General features: G+C 62.7%; 1 protein-coding gene across 2 annotated transcripts in view; it reads left to right on the top strand.

Moving 5' to 3' along the window:
- The window catches only part of HIP1R (huntingtin interacting protein 1 related), a 28,373-nt gene extending 12,404 nt beyond the window's left edge, over positions 1 to 15,969 (top strand). The window contains exons 2-32 of one of the 2 annotated variants that reach the window (XM_086681557.1): positions 2,617 to 2,680; positions 3,219 to 3,361; positions 3,603 to 3,659; positions 4,901 to 4,981; positions 5,383 to 5,459; positions 5,785 to 5,846; positions 7,593 to 7,733; positions 8,754 to 8,811; positions 8,909 to 8,984; positions 9,151 to 9,291; positions 9,392 to 9,453; positions 9,538 to 9,610; positions 9,705 to 9,888; positions 9,975 to 10,063; positions 10,151 to 10,267; positions 10,364 to 10,465; positions 10,739 to 10,933; positions 12,129 to 12,276; positions 12,393 to 12,479; positions 12,846 to 12,953; positions 13,105 to 13,241; positions 13,483 to 13,593; positions 13,804 to 13,862; positions 14,091 to 14,121; positions 14,205 to 14,267; positions 14,576 to 14,676; positions 14,798 to 14,903; positions 15,000 to 15,123; positions 15,199 to 15,260; positions 15,374 to 15,580; positions 15,789 to 15,969. In XM_086681557.1, coding sequence (XP_086537683.1) covers positions 2,617 to 2,680; positions 3,219 to 3,361; positions 3,603 to 3,659; positions 4,901 to 4,981; positions 5,383 to 5,459; positions 5,785 to 5,846; positions 7,593 to 7,733; positions 8,754 to 8,811; positions 8,909 to 8,984; positions 9,151 to 9,291; positions 9,392 to 9,453; positions 9,538 to 9,610; positions 9,705 to 9,888; positions 9,975 to 10,063; positions 10,151 to 10,267; positions 10,364 to 10,465; positions 10,739 to 10,933; positions 12,129 to 12,276; positions 12,393 to 12,479; positions 12,846 to 12,953; positions 13,105 to 13,241; positions 13,483 to 13,593; positions 13,804 to 13,862; positions 14,091 to 14,121; positions 14,205 to 14,267; positions 14,576 to 14,676; positions 14,798 to 14,903; positions 15,000 to 15,123; positions 15,199 to 15,260; positions 15,374 to 15,580; positions 15,789 to 15,836 — 3,114 coding nt within the window. In that variant the 3' untranslated portion in view covers positions 15,837 to 15,969. Of the gene's footprint in view, positions 1 to 2,616; positions 2,681 to 3,218; positions 3,362 to 3,602; positions 3,660 to 4,900; positions 4,982 to 5,382; positions 5,460 to 5,784; positions 5,847 to 7,592; positions 7,734 to 8,753; positions 8,812 to 8,908; positions 8,985 to 9,150; positions 9,292 to 9,391; positions 9,454 to 9,537; positions 9,611 to 9,704; positions 9,889 to 9,974; positions 10,064 to 10,150; positions 10,268 to 10,363; positions 10,466 to 10,738; positions 10,934 to 12,128; positions 12,277 to 12,392; positions 12,480 to 12,845; positions 12,954 to 13,104; positions 13,242 to 13,482; positions 13,594 to 13,803; positions 13,863 to 14,090; positions 14,122 to 14,204; positions 14,268 to 14,575; positions 14,691 to 14,797; positions 14,904 to 14,999; positions 15,124 to 15,198; positions 15,261 to 15,373; positions 15,581 to 15,788 lie in introns of those variants that run through there. The other variant, XM_086681558.1, reaches the window with a different exon arrangement.
- Positions 15,970 to 16,648: the final 679 nt, after the last annotated feature.

Here is a 16,648-nt window from a genome sequence, read left to right as displayed (position 1 = left end):
AGGTGGGACTGCCTCACCCTGGCGCCCCACCTTGGCTCAGCCACGCACTGCTGGCTCCTGCTGCGTACGGCTTCCTCCCTGCCTCCTCCCTGCTCGGAGGAAAGGGCTGCCCGCCCCACCACTCCCCTCCCTTGCTGGGCCCTAGCCAGCCTGTCCCTTTAGGGTGCGTCTCTGCCTCTGCTCTCCAGCTGCAGACCCCAGGAGGAGAAAGCACTGGCCTTCAGGAGGGAGAGCAGTTACTGTGGGCGCCCCTTCAGCTTGCTCTGACTTGGGGTTGCGTCTCTGCATCCACAGCCTCCTCCTGGGCCTGTTCAGCATGTGTCGCTTCGGCTCTGCTTTTGCCCCGAGTCTTCCGGATCAGGCTAGACCAGGTGGCAGTCGTCAGAAGAGCCAGCTCAGGTGTCAGGGCAGCTGGGGGATGGAGTTACACACCCCCAGAGACCGGACACTCCCGGCTTATGAGCTGGCAGCTGCGTGCTGCTGGGGGAGGTGTGGCCCCATGCCCTTGCCCTGTGCACGGCCACCCCTGCCTGCCCCTTCCCAGCTCTGTGCGCGTATGGGAGGGAGGAGCCTGGGACGCTGTATGGCAGAGTCGCTAAGGACACAACAGGCAGCCGGACCTGGCTTTGTCCTTAGTAGCTGTACAGAGAGGACACCTAACCTCTCTATACTTCAGTTTTCTCATCAGGAAGATGGGCTCATGCCCGCTTCCTAAGGCTGTTGCTGGAGGTTTCGCCTGTTCCCTGAACAGTGTAATCACCCAGGAGACGGCAGTTGGTGATCATCAGTGTTGCCACCACTGTGGTGGACAGAGTTCTGCCTGGGTGGGGTGTGGTGGTTATGTGGGGCCGGGAGAAGTAGGGGCTGGGCTCGACTTCTCTCCCGGCGGCTGCTCAGTGATGCTTGTTGAACAAAGCCAGGCGCTGAGGCCTCAGGGAGGCTGTGCTGGCGGAGGTTGGGCACACAGATGGCCAAGGGAGCCTTCCAGGTCTGGCTCGCCGCAGCTTTGGGAATAAGAGAAGCCAGAGCCTGTCTGGGTTTCCGTTGGGACCCTGGGATGGAACACCGGGAGAGTGGCCCCTGAGAGGCCCGGTGTGGGGTCGGCACTCCTGCGTCCCGTGAGTGGGGTCACAGTGGGCTCTGGGGGGGGGTGGGTGGGGGGGGCGGGGGCTGGGCCGGTTTCAGCAGCTGCGTGCCTGATGGGAGAGGCCTGCCTCTGCTCCTGTGGGGTTGCTTTTCTTACCGACACAGGAAATCTCACAGCCTTGCCAAGTAGGCCCAAAGTCGGTTCGTGGTGGACGTGTGCAGGGGTGAACCGCCTCCTGGCCAGGCTGGGCAGTTACGCTCTGAGGATGCTGGAGGTGGATGGCGTGGCGGCCTCTGGGCTAAGAGGAAAGCAAGTGTCGGGGCTGCCCTGTGGGGCTCCCTCTGCCCTATCCTCTCCCCACTCCTGTCTGAGTCAGGCCACCACACAAACGTGTCCTATTGACAAGGCCTTGACCTGCCGGCATGGGTCCCGGGCTGCAGGGTGAGGGCACATGGCAGCCCCAACCCTTGCTCAGCCATTGCAGATCCTGGGGATCAGGAGGCCTGGGGGGCAGGCTGCCGTGAGCCCTGGGGAAGGACCAGTGGTGGACGGAAGGATCGCGTCTGTAGGTTTGCCGGGCACCTGCCTGTCGCTCCCACCAGGGGACATAGGCGGCTCTTCTCCAGCCACAAACATTGATGTCCCCAGCTCAGTGCCGGGCAGCTGGACAGAGGCCTGTAGAACCTGCCTGCAGATAGAGGAATAAAACATCCCCTCGAGGAAAGCTGGGACCGGCGTTAAGTGCTGGGGCCCTTTGCTGAGGGAGCAGTCCCATCCAGGAGGTCTCGGGCTGTGGAGGCTGTGACCTAAGGGGGAGGAGACAGGACCCCAGCAGGTGGACATGGGTGAGGACCTCTGCCCACAAGTGACATGGCTGCTTGCTCAGTGCCCAAGTGGCAGCAGCAGGTATGCTGAGCGGATCCCCCCACTTCCCACCGCCCCCTGTAGGGGCCACGGTCACCATCTGCTTCAGTGAGGGTAGGCACCGAGTCAGGACTTGTCCCCATCCAGGAGGGAGGCGGCCTGCGTGGCAGACGGGCCACAGGACCTGGGTTTGTCCCGTGTTTCCGTGTAGTGGCCGTGTGGCCTTGCCCCACAGTAATGTGGGTGGGGGGGTGACACACGTGTCTTCTCGAGGGCTCAGGAGGGATAGGGCGGAGGATGCCACGTTGTTGCAAGTGGCCGCTCCCGCTGGGGCCCAGGGGGCCTCCCCTTCTGGGGTGAGCTAAGCACACACAGGTGTCTGCCCAGAGGTGGGGTCCTGCAGCTACCAGCCAGCCTCTGTCCTTATATCCTAGCCCCTAGAAGGCTCCCAGGGGCTTTTTGGCATCGGGTATTAACTCATTTTGAGCTGTATGAGTCAAGTAAAAGAAAAGTCTTCAGAGCTCTGGTTCGCTTAGGTTGAGAGAACTTCCTTTTCCTCTGCGTCTCTACACCTTCCTTTGGCTGACGGGAAGAATCCATCCTGTGTCTTCTGGAGAAGTCTGCCTGGTGAGTTTCTGAACTCTGCCTCCTCTGTTCCCTCCCAGGCCATCAGCATCAGCAAAGCCATCAACACCCAGGAGGCCCCCGTGAAGGAGAAGCATGCCCGGCGTATCCTTCCCTTCCCTGCTTCGGGCAGGCCGGCCGCTGTCCCTCTTGGTCTCTGGGGGGAGGCAGGGAGAGTGAGAGGAGGGTGTGGGCCTGCCCTGCGTTATCTCTGACTGTGGACTTGGTGGGAAGTGAGTTGGGGGGCGGGGAACAGTGCAGGTGGCTGGCCACCAGAGCTTTGTGAAGCGTGCCCTCGACAAGACAGAGGCCCGAGAAGGCGCATGCTCGTGTGGCCCCGAGCCAGCCGGGTCTCCTGCCTTGCTCTGCTGCTTTTACGTTCTCAGTGCCATCTGGGCAACACCATCTATAGTCTTGGGCTGTCGGTCCCGGTTAAATCTGTGAGGATTGACCTTGGCAGAAAACCATCGCTTTCGGTGAACTCCTGCAGACGTGGTGGGAGAGGGGTGTCGGGAGAAGGTGCTGGGTGGCTGTGGGTGAGGGGCCAGCCTTCTCCCTGCGTCACTCAGCTGCACTCGCTGAGCACCCCAGCCTTCCCTACACTTGAGTCTCTGCCTCTTGCACTTGGCCTTGACCCTGGTAGGCATCATTCTGGGCACTCACCATGAGAAGGGGGCCTTCACCTTCTGGTCCTACGCCATTGGTCTGCCCCTTCCCAGCAGCTCTATCCTCAGCTGGAAGTTCTGCCACGTGCTCCACAAGGTCCTCCGAGACGGGCACCCGAATGTGAGTCGCCACTCTCCACTGGTGCTGACAGGGGCGGGGCTCTCGGGCCCTCCACCTGCTGCTGCCTGAGCAGGCCAGCACCCCAGGGAGGCAGAGCTGTGTCCCTGTCCCCACCCCTCTCTGCCCTCGGTGTGCCAGCCAGCATGGGCGGTGCATACGCTGGGACCCCGCCCGCGTGAGTCCGGGTTCTTCATACCTCCCCTCCCCCCCCCCCCCCCCCCCCCCCCCGCTGCCACTGCAGGTGCTACATGACTGCCAACGCCATCGGAGCAACATTCGGGAGATCGGAGATCTGTGGGTAAGTGCAGGGAGCAAGCATGGCGGCCTTAGCACCTTGCAGAGGGAATCGTCCAGAAAGCCCAGCCACAGTCCCGCTTGGCGTCCTGACCCCCAGCTCGTGGGGCCGAGTGAATGGGAGCTCCCTGCAGATGGGTGTCTTTTCCCTCCTTTCCCTCAGAGTAGAAGTCACAATGTTATCTGGGGAGACATTGGGGGCAGACGGACGTCAGTAAATGAAACCTCAGCCTTGCTTTTAAGGTCTTGTCTGGGAAGCTCCAAACGCATAACTAACGGGCCCCCTAGCTCCAGAAACTCAGCAGCCCTGTGGTCCCTGTGAGCTGGGAAATGTGGCGACACCTCAGTCTGAGTGTCTGACTGGTGGTTACTGCCAATGTGAGGGGTATGGATTCCTTGCCCGCCACCACCCCCCCCCCCCGACTGGGGCTGCTTTAGAATCTCAGGATTGGAAACTGGGTTCAAAAAACTTCCAGAAGATTCTTATCCATAATAAAGTTTGGAAGCCCCAAAAGCTTGTATTCTAGATCTACTCTAAGACCTCAGGGAATATGGGGGTGGGGACAGGACCTCTGGCCTTATTTGTCACCTGGGAGTACTGCTGGGACCTCATGGGGTAGGCCGGGGTCGGGGCAGGCCTCGGAGCTGGGCTGTAGAGGGAGGCCCTGCTGGCGTAGACACGAACTGCTGTGTCTCACAGATGTCCCTTGAAGTCAAGAAAATAGTGCCCGTGGTGGTGTTTGCGGACACAGGCCCAGTTGGCGTGCTCGCAGGGGCCACGGTGTTTGGAGGTGACCGGGGAGGCAGCTGGGAGGATGTGTACACGGACCCGGCAGAATGTGCCTCCTCGGCTGCCACCAGCATTTTAATGAAGCGTCCCAACTCTGCGCTGGCCTGTTGCCCTGGACAAAGAGCCTTCTTCTTGCAAGAGTTTCTTTGGCAAGAAGGACTAGGAGTAAAATTAAAAAAAAAAAAAAAAACAAACAAACAACAAAGAGCCGTAGACAAAGCGTAGGGCTGGCGGAGGCCCTTAGGAGGGATGCGTTGGCGGCCTCTGGAGGGCTGAGCGGTATTTGTACGTGAACGTCTGTCCGTGTGGCAGGTGGGGGAGGGACACTCAGCTGGCGTCCTGCACCTTCCCACCTCTGCTGTCTTGTTGGCCCCAAAGCGTGAACAGGTCCTGTAGGATTTGTGGGCATGTTCCTGGGGCGGGAGACCCTCATCCCAGCGCTCCTTTCTCCACAGGGACATTTGCATGACCGCTACGGACAGCTGGTGAACGTTTATACCAAACTCTTGCTGACCAAAATCTCCTTCCACCTCAAGGTAGTTTCCTTGGGCGTCATGGGGCTGGGGGTGGAGGACCCTGGGCTTTTCTCTCTGTGATATCCTGGGAAGCCGGGTGGTGGCATCTACTGTGTCCCAACCTTGACCTGAGGGGAAACCAGAGGTGCCCAGGGTGCCTTGAGAGTCAGGGCAACTTGAGACGTTTTCCTCTAATGCCGGGGGGAGTGTCTGCTCTGCCCTTGGCTCCAGGCAGCCTCTTGCCTTGGCTGGACGTCCCCTCCTCCCTGTCCCCCATCTGTCCCGTCACCTGCAGCCCCCTCTGCCAGTGCCCGGGGCAGATAGAGGCATCCCCAGCATCTCCTCCTTTCCTCAGAAGCTAGAACCCGTTCTGGGCCGGGGCCAGCATGGGCCTCAGCTGAGTGGGGGTGTCCTCTCCACAGCACCCCCAGTTTCCTGCGGGCCTGGAAGTGACGGACGAAGTGTTGGAGAAAACTGCTGGGACCGACGTCAACAATATGTGAGTCCCTCAGGACAGTGTGGCTGCCTGGCGCCACCTCCTTTCTCCCTCAGTTTCCCCGGTGGCTCCCTCAGCGTTCCACACTCTGGGTCCATGAGGCCAGGTGCTCATCAGCGGCTAGCTGGGGCAGAGGGTCCCGTTCCCAGGAAATGAGGCTGAAGTTGAAGGGCTGGGGTTTATTTGGAATCTGGCCTCTTTGGCTGAAAGATGGCTGTCCGGCGCAGAGGCTCTTGGGTGAACCGTGTTCCCTCTTCCCGCCTGGGGGGCGGGTCTCGTGTGGTGAGTCCCCTGCCCCTCTGCTCAGCCCTCCGCCTTCCCCTTGTAGCTTCCAGCTCACCGTGGAGATGTTTGATTACATGGACTGTGAGCTGAGGCTTTCTGAATCAGGTAAGCCAAGCAAGGAGGAGGCCCGGCCCCCCTGGGTTCTGCGTGGTTCCTCAGGGCCCAGAGCCGGATGAGAAGTTAGCCCCACCAGCTTATTCTGCCCCCGGTGTCCATGCCCCTGCTAGGAGGGGGTGAGGGGGCCTCCAGGTGCCCCCAGGACATGGGGAGAGGTGTCCACTGCTCCTGCAGGGCGCCAGGCCTCAGAGGTGTCCAGGCAGCGGCGCCCCCTCCTGACTCGGCTCCCCCTGCGTCGGGCATCTGCAGAGCCCTCCCAGGAGAGAGTTGGTTTGGGTCATCTTGCGTGTTTCCTGCTGTAAAAGGCCTGTGAGTCATGGACTTCACAGCCCAGGGACCCAGCAGCTGCTGGACAGGAAATCTCAAGAGGGCTCGAGCTCTCGGGGCCGCAGAGGGGATTGTTCTGGGCGGCAGCTTCAGGATGTCTTGTTGGGTGACTCAGTGCTCTTTGTAGGAGAACGAATAGCAAATGCCTTTTTAAGGGAAAATCGGGATTTGAGTGAGGTGGGTCTGGGCAGCCTCCTGGCACTCCTGGATCTGGACTCTGAGCTGTACCCAGAGGAGCCCAGACCCCACTGGGGAGCGTGGCCGCCGGCCTGTGACTGGCAGGGACGAGACGTGCTTCTCACAGCGGCCCCCAAGAGGGAAGATAGAGAAAACCCACAGTTGGGCGCCCCGCCCCTTGCAACGCTCACCTCTTGATGAAGCACAAAGAAGGGGCAGCCTAGCGGTCCACAGGCCGGCGTCTCCCTGGAGAACCATCCTGAATGCCCCTCAGTGGAGAAATGGTTTTGCCTCGTATCAAACCCCAAATAGTATTTTATGTGTGTTTCAGTTTTTATAGGAAGATGTACTTGATGTGACACGTAATTGAATGTTAAGATTTAGAGGGTGAAGGACTATGCTTAGCTGCCTCTTGCTCCTCCTGGGCTTGGAGGTTTGCAAACGGTCCCACCCTCGGCCAGGTGAGGACAGGGCCCCAGGGCTTGTCCTGGCATCTGTGTCGTGCATGGGCCACCCTGGCGTGCGGTCTGCCCGTTGTCATTTCTCTCTGTGCCCTAGATAAGAGGCCGGCTATGGTGGGGGCAGCCTCGTGTTTGTCCCTGGCCCTCCTACTTGGCTGATCTCACGAAAGGCTTGATTGTCAGGGACAGGGGAGATTGACCCTGGGTGCAAGTGAGGTTTTGGGGTCACTTGGGGCTTTCAGAACCAGGTCCCGATCTGGCTGCCTTGTGGCTCTCATCACAGTTGTAAGATGAGGCACTTGGCTACACTGCTTTGAGCCTCCTTCTTCCCTCGAAGACTGAGGATGAGCTCAAGGCCCACGGGTACAGGACCTTCGAAGTCACCCTATCCCTCCAGCCCCTCATTCCGGGTGCACTGCGTGGTGGCTCTTGGAAACCCTTGCTGAGCTGACCTGTATTCTCTTTGCCCCGACCCTGCTGTTGCCCTAGTTTGTGAGGGCTCTCGGGTCCATCTGGGGCAGCCAAAGCACAGGGGCTCCTGTCCTAGCAGTTTGGAGCATGTTTGTGTCCAAGGACCTGGGACAGAGTTGTCCTGGCCTGGCTAGAACCAGCAAGGCAGGTCCCCAGGCCGCTGCCTCCCAGGGTTGCTCTGCCGATGCCCCGAGATGAGGGCGTGGGGCCCACCCTCTGCACTGTTCTCACGAGCCTGTCACCGAGGCCACATCCCAGCTTCCCATGCGCATGCTGTTCCCTCCACCTCTGTTTGCAGTCTTCCGGCAGCTCAACACAGCCATCGCTGTGTCCCAGATGTCCTCGGGCCAGTGCCGCCTGGCTCCCCTCATCCAGGTCATCCAGGACTGCAGCCACCTCTACCATTACACAGTCAAGCTCATGTTCAAGCTGCACGCCTGTAAGTCCCCCCGGCCCCCTGCTGCCCTGCCTCGGGCCCCCTGAGGTTCAGCCGGAGCCACAGAGGGCTGTGTTTAGGTGGCTTACGTTGACAGATATTGGCTGTATCAGAAATGAAGATCAAGACATTTAAAAAAGTTATTTTTTAAAAAATGTTTATTTTTGAGAGGTGGGGGGAGGGGGAGAGACAGAGAGAAAATCCCAAGCAGGCTCTGTCCACGCTGTCTGCACAGAGCCCGATGTGGGGCTCAAACCCATGAACCGCAAGATCATGACCTGAGCTGAAGACGGACGCTTAACCGACTGCGCCACCCAGGCGCCCCTAAAAAATACTTCTCAGTTAAATGTGACGTAGTACACTAGCCTTAACATAACCACCACAGTTGTGGTGGAAAAGCACTGTTCTCCAACACAAGGGTCTAGTGAGAAGAGGGGTGTGGTTTTACACGTTTGCAGTTCTCTGAAATCCCTGGTCTTGAAGGAGGGATTGCCCTCTGAGGGCAGCCCACTGGGGCGCCTCGCATCCCGCAGGCTGGCGTGACACATCCAAAGAAGCGCACGTCACTTGCTCCCCGTTCACAGAGGGTTTGGCCCCGGTCGACCCTCTGAAGAGGTCTTGGTCCCTACGCCCCACCCTGAGAACCAGGGGCCTGGGGTGAATGAGCTGTTGCAATGCTGTCAGCCCAAGCTGGAGTCCAGAAGTGATTTCACAGCACCCCCTACAGGCATGCGCCGATCAGGCTTGCTGTGGTCAAGATGCTGACTTTGGAGCGCCCACCCCCCCACCCCTTCTCAGAGTCGAGAGCCACACCCCTGTAGGGGTCTCCCCTCACCTCACAACCCCTCACCTCACTCTCCCAGTTGGTGGGGGGCCTGGCCAGGCAGCAGGTGCTCTCCCCTCTACAGTGGTTTCTAGAATGTGGTGGAGCAGAGTGGGAACGGGAGGGAGGGAAGGTTAAGTCTTTGCAAGTCACAGAGCAGGGGGCAGAGGGGAAGTCCTGTCCAACATCCCTGCCCTCAGGTCTCCCAGCTGACACCCTGCAAGGCCACAGGGACCGGTTCCACGAGCAGTTTCACAGGTATGGCCCGGGCAGGGAGGAGGCTCTGCGGCCTGGTGAGCTGGGCTTCCTGTCCAGGTCCGGCCCCTCTGTGACCTCCCCTCATCTGCCTCTGCAGCCTCAGAAATTTCTTCCGGAGAGCCTCTGACATGCTCTACTTTAAGCGGCTCATCCAGATCCCCCGGCTGCCTGAGGTACCTGTGATATTCCCCAGGCTGCCCCTGGGCTGCAGCCTTGTTCCTACTCTGGGCGCGTGGGGGACCCTGGGTGCCTGCTGGGGCCCCACTTGGGCGCTGGGGACGACTGAGAGGGTGTTCCCCCGGGGCCGTGAGCAGCTCCCACTCATTGCCCCTCCCCCAGGGACCTCCCAACTTCCTGCGGGCCTCAGCGCTGGCCGAGCACATCAAGCCTGTGGTGGTGATCCCCGAGGAGGCCCCTGAGGACGAGGAGCCCGAGAACCTCATTGAGATCAGCACGGGGCCCCCAGCTGGGGAACCAGCGGTGAGGTTCCCCCTTTTGGTCGGGTGTCCTTCTGCCCGCGCCCTCCCCTGGCCTGCAGGGCCCGGGGGCGTGGCCCTGGGTCACCGTGCTTGTGTGGCAGGTGGTGGCCGACCTCTTTGAGCAGACGTTCGGACCCCCCAATGGCTCCTTGAAGGATGACAGGTGAGGCGAGGTGAGGGCCGGGGGCCGCCTGTGGCGGGGACTGCGCGGTGGTCAGGACTGACCTTGAAGGCCATCTGTCCCCAGGGACGTGCAGATCGAGACCCTGAAGAGAGAGGTGGAGACGCTCCGCGCAGAGCTGGAGAAGATCAGGCTGGAGGTGAGGGCAGGGTCGTGGGGCCGGGCTGTGTGGCGCACCCCCACCGGCGCACATGCGCACGGGGTCCCCACACCACCGTCCTCGGGCCGCACAGGCCCAGCGCTACGTCTCGCAGCTGAAGGGCCAGGTGAACGCGCTGGAGGCCGAGCTGGAGGAGCAGCGGAAGCAGAAGCAGAAGGCGCTGGTGGACAACGAGCAGCTGCGCCACGAGCTGACCCAGCTGCAGGCCGCCCAGCGGGAAGGCGAGCGGAACCAGGGCCTGCGCGAGGAGGCCGAGAGTGCGTGAGCGGCGCGGGGCCGGGGCGGGGGGCGGCCGGCGGGCGGGCGGGCAGCTGGGGACCACCGCCTCCCCTGCCCCCTGCAGAGAGGGCCAGCGCCACCGAGGCGCGCTACCAGAAGCTCAAGGAGAAGCACAGCGAGCTCATCAGCACACACGCCGAGCTGCTCAGGAAGGTAGGTGGAGGCACGGGCGTGACGGGCGGACGCTGAGTGGGGCCCCCTGGCGGTGGCGGAGCGTGAGCCTGTGCCTCACCTGCGCAGAACGCAGACACGGCCAAGCAGCTGACGGTGACCCAGCAGAGCCAGGAGGAGGTGGCGCGGGTGAAGGAGCAGCTGGCCTTCCAGATGGAGCAAGAGAGACGGGAGTCCGAGCTGAAGGTGCGTCCCGGGCGTGCGTGGGCCCCCGTGGCCCCGACTCTGGTGTCACTTCCCCCACCTCCACCCTGCCCGCCGTGACACGCTGTCCCGTCCCAGCTGGAGGAGCAGACTGACCTGCTGGAGAAGCTCAAGAGGGAGCTGGAGGCCAAGGCGGGAGAGCTGGTGCGCACGCGGGAGGCCCTGAGCCGCACGGAGCAGGTATGGCCGCTGCATGTGGGGTGGCCTCCGGGAGCCGGCTGGGCAGGAGTTAGGGTCCTCTTTCCCGTGAGCGGGGCCATGCCCGGATGCCAGTAGCTTGGTTCAGTCCTGGGGTGCAGCTCTGACCCAGGGGACACGGGAAGGGGGCCCTGGCCTTCGGGAAGTTCTCTAAGGGGAGATTAAGGAGAACGTGGCCCTCGGGGGTGGTCCGTGAACCTGGGTGGGGACGGGGTGCGGGCAAGGCCACCCTGCTCACGTGCCGGGTGTTTGCAGAGCGGCTCGGAGCTGAGCTCCAGGCTGGACGCACTGAGCGCAGAGAAGGCCGAGCTGAGCAGTGCGGTGCAGCGACAGGAGGCGGACCTGCTGGCGGCCCAGGGCCTGGTGCGGGAGAAGGAGGCGGCGTTGAGCCAGGAGCAGCAGCGCGGCTCTCGGGAGACGGCTGAGCTGCAGAGGCAGCTGGCGGACAAGGTGACGCCCCGGCTCCCCCCTCCCCCACCACAGCAACAGCTGCGTCGAGACCCGGCCTGCTTCCCGATCGACCGAAGGGTTGCACGTCCGCCCTGTACTTCCAGAATATTTTTACCACTCCAAAAAGAAACTCTTCACCCACGAAGGAGTTAATCCCCACGCCCCTCTGACAGCCCCAGCCCCTGGCAACCTCTCCCCTCTGGATCGACCTATTGCAGACATTGCAGGTGGACGGGACCTCACGATAGGACTGGTTTCTCTCACCGAGCAGTGTTGGCCGGGTTCATCCAAGTGTCGTGGCCCAGTAGTGTCCCACGGCCAGAATGCATTGTGTGTACTTGTTCATCAGTTGGTGGGTGTTTTCACTTTGGCAGTTGGGGGTAACGCCATGAACCAGAGGGGCTGTGCCGTTTCTATTCCCGCCAGGAACGTATGCAGTTGTCCATTTCTGGGGAACCTTTTTTTTTTTTTTTTAAGTTTATTTTGAGAAAAAGCGAACCGGCCGGGGTGGAGGGGCAGAGAAACAGAGGACAGAGGGTCTGAGGCAGGCTCTGTGGGGCTCGAACTCACGAACTGTGAGATCACGACCTGAGCCAAAGTCAGACAAACACTTAACCGCTGCCCCAATTTCCCTACAACCTTAACAGCACTTGTTACTGTCTGTGGTCGTTTTAGCCACCCTAGCGGGTGTGAGATGGTATCTCATTGTGGTTTTTTTGTCTCGCATTTCCCTAAGGGTTTATGGTGTTGAATGTCTTTTGTGTGTGTTCATTGCCTTTTGTGTATTTGGGGAGAAATGTTTGTTCAGATATTTTGTCTGCTTTTTAACTTGGTTGTCTTTTGTTTTTTGGAGATAGGGTGGGGGAGGGGCAGAGGAGGGTGGACAGAGGATCCAAAGCAGGCTCTTTGCTGACAGCAGAGAGCCCAACGCGGAGCTCGAATTCACGAACTGTTGAGATGGTGACCTGAGCCAAAGTTGGACGCTCAACTGACTGAGCCGCCCAGGCGTCCCATCGGTTGTCGTTATTGCCAAGCTGCCCGCGGGCTCGTGATGGAGCAGTCCAAGCAGGGGGTCGGTGCGGGGCCTCTCCTCAGACCTCCCTCCCCAGCGAGGGTCCCAGCTGACCGCCTGCCTGGCTGCCACGGTGCTGACCCCCGGTTGGGATGTCCAAGCCGCCTCTCCCCTTCCCCCCAGGAGTCTCAGGAGCAAGAACTGCGGCGTAGGCTTGTGGACGAGCAGTTTGCAGTGCTCCGGGCCACTGCCACCGAGGCCCAGCGCATCCTGCAGGACGCTGTGGCCAAGCTGGATGACCCCCTGCACCTGCGCTGCACCAGCTCGCCAGGTAGGGCCTTTCCTTCCCTGCCGGGTGGGGTGCTCAGCCTGCCCCGAGAGGAGGGGCAGAAGGCGATGAGGCCTCAGGCAAGCTCCGCCCCTGACCGCCTCTCCCTGTGCCCACAGACTACTTGGTGAGCAGGGCCCAGGCAGCCCTGGACGCCGTGAGCACCCTGGAGAAGGGCCATGCCCAGTACCTGGTGTCCGGGTCAGGTGAGCACGGCGGCGGGGTGCCCATTCCGCCGGCCATGGCTGCCTCCTGCCACTGGGGAGCTTCCCAGAGCCGCGCCCCCTGCACACGCCCACCGGGAGCCCATTCCTGCCTGCCAGGGAGCCTGGGATCACCCAGACCTAGCTTTGTTCCTGGCTTGGCTGCTGTCTAGCCGCTTGACGTGGTGTAGGCTCTTCTTCCCCGTGACCTTCCTCTTCTCCCCGCCCCCCCCCCACCTCCCATCCCCCGAGCCTGCTTCTTCTCCAGGCCCTGGTGTCCGTTAGGCTTGTGGGCAGAGGACGTGAGCAGCCTGCCCGGCCTCGCCCTGTGGCAGTGGCATGAGGGTTCCGTTTCTCCTTCCCCCACAGACGCCTCTGTGCTGGTGGCAGCCCTGACCCACTTCTCCCACGTGGCCGCAGACACCATCGTCAACGGCGGTGCCACCTCCCACCTGGCACCCACCGACCCTGCCGACCGTAAGTGGGCCCCGGGCTTGACTCCCACCTGGGACCCGTGTGGACCCAGGGAAGGCGGGGGCCTACACACTGGTCCTGGCATCGGACCCGGCGCGGGGGCATCTTCCGGGGCTCCCGGGTGCCGGCCCCTGACGGACCTCTCCCCGCCCAGGCCTGATCGACACGTGCCGGGAGTGCGGGGCCCGGGCTCTGGAGCTCGTGGGGCAGCTGCAGCAGCAGCAGACCCTGCAGCAGGCCCAGCCCGGCCTGGTGCGGACCCCGCTGCGGGGCATCCTTCAGCTGGGCCAGGTGAGGTGTGCGGCCGCGGCGCCGGGTGGGGGTCCGCAGGGGTGAGGACACTGGGGTGAGGCTCCGGGCCCCAACTTCCCCGCACCCACCTTTACTTCGGGCCGAACTGGTGCTCATCTGTGGCACTGGCAGCTGGAGGACACGGGGCAGGGACAGAGCGCCGCTCCAGCCTCTCCCAGGCTCCCCGGGGTTGCTGGGACTCCAGTCCGCCCCGCCTGACTCCTAGATGCCTCTTCCCCAGGAGCTGAAGCCCAAGAGCCTGGACGTGCGTCAGGAGGAGCTCGGGGCCGTGGTGGACAAGGAGATGGCGGCCACGTCCGCGGCCATCGAAGACGCCGTGCGGAGGATCGAGGTGAGGCCTGGGGTGCGGGGGCTCCTCCGGTTTCTGCAGGAGCCCCGGAGGCTGCGCTGGGCTGAGTGCAGGCTCTGCCCGCCTCTGCGCTCCCGTGCACGGGGCGGACGGCTCCGTGGCCGTTTGGGGGGCAGGGGGCTGGTCCGGCACCACATCCCCCTTCCTCTCACACTGCCCTCTCAGCCCACTGACCTCTGTCACTGGCTGTAGGACATGATGAACCAGGCCCGCCATGCCAGCTCCGGGGTGAAGCTAGAGGTGAACGAGAGGTGAGCCCCACTTCACCACTCCCGAGCCCCCCAGACCCCGGGGTGTTCTGTCCTGCCTGCCTAGCTCTCCACAAGGGACCGGGAACAAGTGCAGCCCGGCCTGCTGAACAGCCGTGTCGGGCCCCGTGGTGGTCCACGCTGAGGGCAGGCTCTCCAGGGTCACGCTGTAGATTCCTCTCTCTCTCTTTCTCTCTCTCTCCCGCCCCTGCACCTCCCTGCTTGCCTCAGGATCCTCAATTCGTGTACAGACCTGATGAAGGTGAGTGGCTGACTGCGACCCCAGGGTGGGCTGCGTGCCTGGGAAGACCACCCCAAGAGTGACATGTGTTTTGGTCTTGGCAGGCCATCCGGCTCTTGGTGACGACGTCCACCAGCCTGCAGAAGGAAATCGTGGAGGGCGGCAGGGTGAGCGGGCCCGATTCCCGAAGGGGGCATGAGCTCAGAGCCCTCCGGATCACTCCACCCTGGGCTTCAGCTGACCTCAGGGCTCCTTCAGGCACGAGCTTCCCGGAGCGTGCAGTGATCCGACACGCTCCCCCCACCCAGTGATGCGCACGGTGCGCCCGGGGTTCACGCCTGAATCCCGCCGCGGCCCAGGGACGTACCCTCGTGGCTGAGGTGAAGGCAGAGGGGCCCCATGTGGGGCTCCGTTTCCACCTGCACCGTCACTGACTGGTCCCCCCCGCCCTGCCTTGCCCTCCTGTTGTCGCTAGGGGGCAGCCACGCAGCAGGAATTTTATGCCAAGAACTCCAGGTGGACCGAAGGCCTCATCTCCGCCTCCAAGGCCGTGGGCTGGGGAGCCACACAGCTGGTGTATGTCGCCCCAGGTGGGGGGCGGCAGGGTGTTCGGTGCTCAGGGTCTGGGGAGGGAGCGTGGAGGCGGCCCGGGGTCCCGAGGGTCGGAGACCCAGGCCCCACCCAGCTCTGCCCGCAGGGAGTCGGCCGACAGGGTGGTGCTCCACACGGGCAAGTACGAAGAGCTCATCGTCTGTTCGCACGAGATCGCAGCCAGCACGGCCCAGCTGGTGGCGGCCTCCAAGGTGAGGCTTCACGCGCAGCGGCCTCTCGGGTCTGGGCTGTGGCAGACGGGCCCCACGTGCTAGGGGTGAGGCTGACCTGCCCCCGCGCCCCCCCAGGTGAAGGCAGACAAACACAGCCCGCACCTGAGCCGCCTGCAGGAGTGCTCCCGCACCGTCAACGAGATGGCCGCCAACGTGGTGGCCTCCACCAGATCAGGCCAGGAGCAGATCGAAGAAAGAGGTGAGCCCGGGCCCTGGCCGCAGCCGGGGTGGGGGCGGGCGCAGAGGTACTAACCTTGTCCCGTTCTGGCTACAGACACCATGGACTTCTCCGGCCTGTCCCTCATCAAGCTGAAGAAGCAGGAGATGGAGACCCAGGTGGGTGCCTGCGGCTGGCCTCCGTGCCTCCCGCTCCTCCTCGAGGGCCCAGCTCTGGGAGGGTGGGCAGGGTGGGCCACACGGCCGTGCTGAGCGGGCACATGGGGCTGCAGGTTCGTGTCCTGGAGCTGGAGAAGACGCTGGAGGCGGAGCGTATGCGGCTGGGGGAGCTGCGGAAGCAGCACTACGTGCTGGCTGGTGGCGTGGGGACACTGAGCGAGGAGGAGCCCAGCCGACCCGGTGCTGCCCCCCGTGGTGGGACCTCCAGGAAGCCACCCCTAGCCCAGAAGCCCAGTGTGGCAGCCCGGCAGGACCAGCAGGTGCTGAGCGTCGGCACTGGGGCAGGGAGGGGCCCCGGGGGTGCCGTCCCTGTCTCTGCTCCCCAGTCTGCGGGACTCGGGGCAGAAATGCTGCTTCAGCAACACGGGGAGGATGGTGGGGGTGGGAAGGCTGCAGGGGGCCGAGGGGAGGTAGGGTGTGTGGGGGCCCAGCCACGTTCGCTGAGCCCCTCAACTTTGACTCCTGTAGCTGGACAAGAAGGATGGCATCTACCCGGCTCAGCTCATGAACTACTAGGCTCCCGAGGGGGCCAGCAGGCAGGCCTGGGCCTTGGGTGGCCGCCCCATCTCGGCTGCGGAGCCTCCACGGGGTGTGGTGTCCCCCACCCCACGGACCGGATCAGTGTCCCCGAGGTCCCCAGCCCTCGCTGAACCCAAAGGATCAGGGGCCGGTTCTCCGTCTGCAACAGGCACTCGTGAGCGCAGCTAGGATCTAGCAGGCCCGAGCCACAACGTCTTCAGGAAACACATGGAACATTTGTAATATTCTGAGTTCAAGCTTTCCTTTGTGAGTTTGTATTCACCCTGAGAAGCAGGGCCCCAGGAGCGGGACTTTGGGTAGGACCTTCCCTGCCTTTTGAACTCAAGGTCTGAGGTTAGCGATGAACGGTCAGTCCATGCTGGCGTTGGGGACATAGGCAAGATGTGGTAGCTACTTGTAGCTTTCGGGCACTGAGTCCATGGCGATGGGGCTGGGGTGGCCTCAAGCAAAGCAGACTGCTCCAGAGCGGCCTAGCATTGCCCTTTCTCCTTGGGCCTCGCTCCAAGGCATCGGGGACGGGAGTGTGGAGGACAGGACCTTTGGGGAGATGCGGGCCCGGCGGGCACAGGTGCTGTGCGGTCACTCCGGGAGTTTGTTCCGCCGGAATCTATGGTGACCCTCCTGTGTCCTGTCCTTCATGACCCTGATCTGGCTGCTCCTGCCCTGGAGGCCCCGTTCTGCCTGTTCCCCTTTGCCGCCCCCACCTCCCCCCTGCCTCCTTCCCTCCCCTCCTCATGAGGTGATGGCCAGACCTCTCGAAGGCCTCCCCAGCTCAGCCACAAAAAGCC

The sequence above is a fragment of the Puma concolor genome, chromosome D3, assembly GCF_028749965.1.
Source record: "Puma concolor isolate L17-30 chromosome D3, mPumCon1.1.hap2, whole genome shotgun sequence".
NCBI lineage: Eukaryota > Metazoa > Chordata > Mammalia > Carnivora > Felidae > Puma > Puma concolor.
Note: the sequence above shows the minus strand (reverse complement) of the source record. Positions and strands in the feature narration are given on the sequence as shown.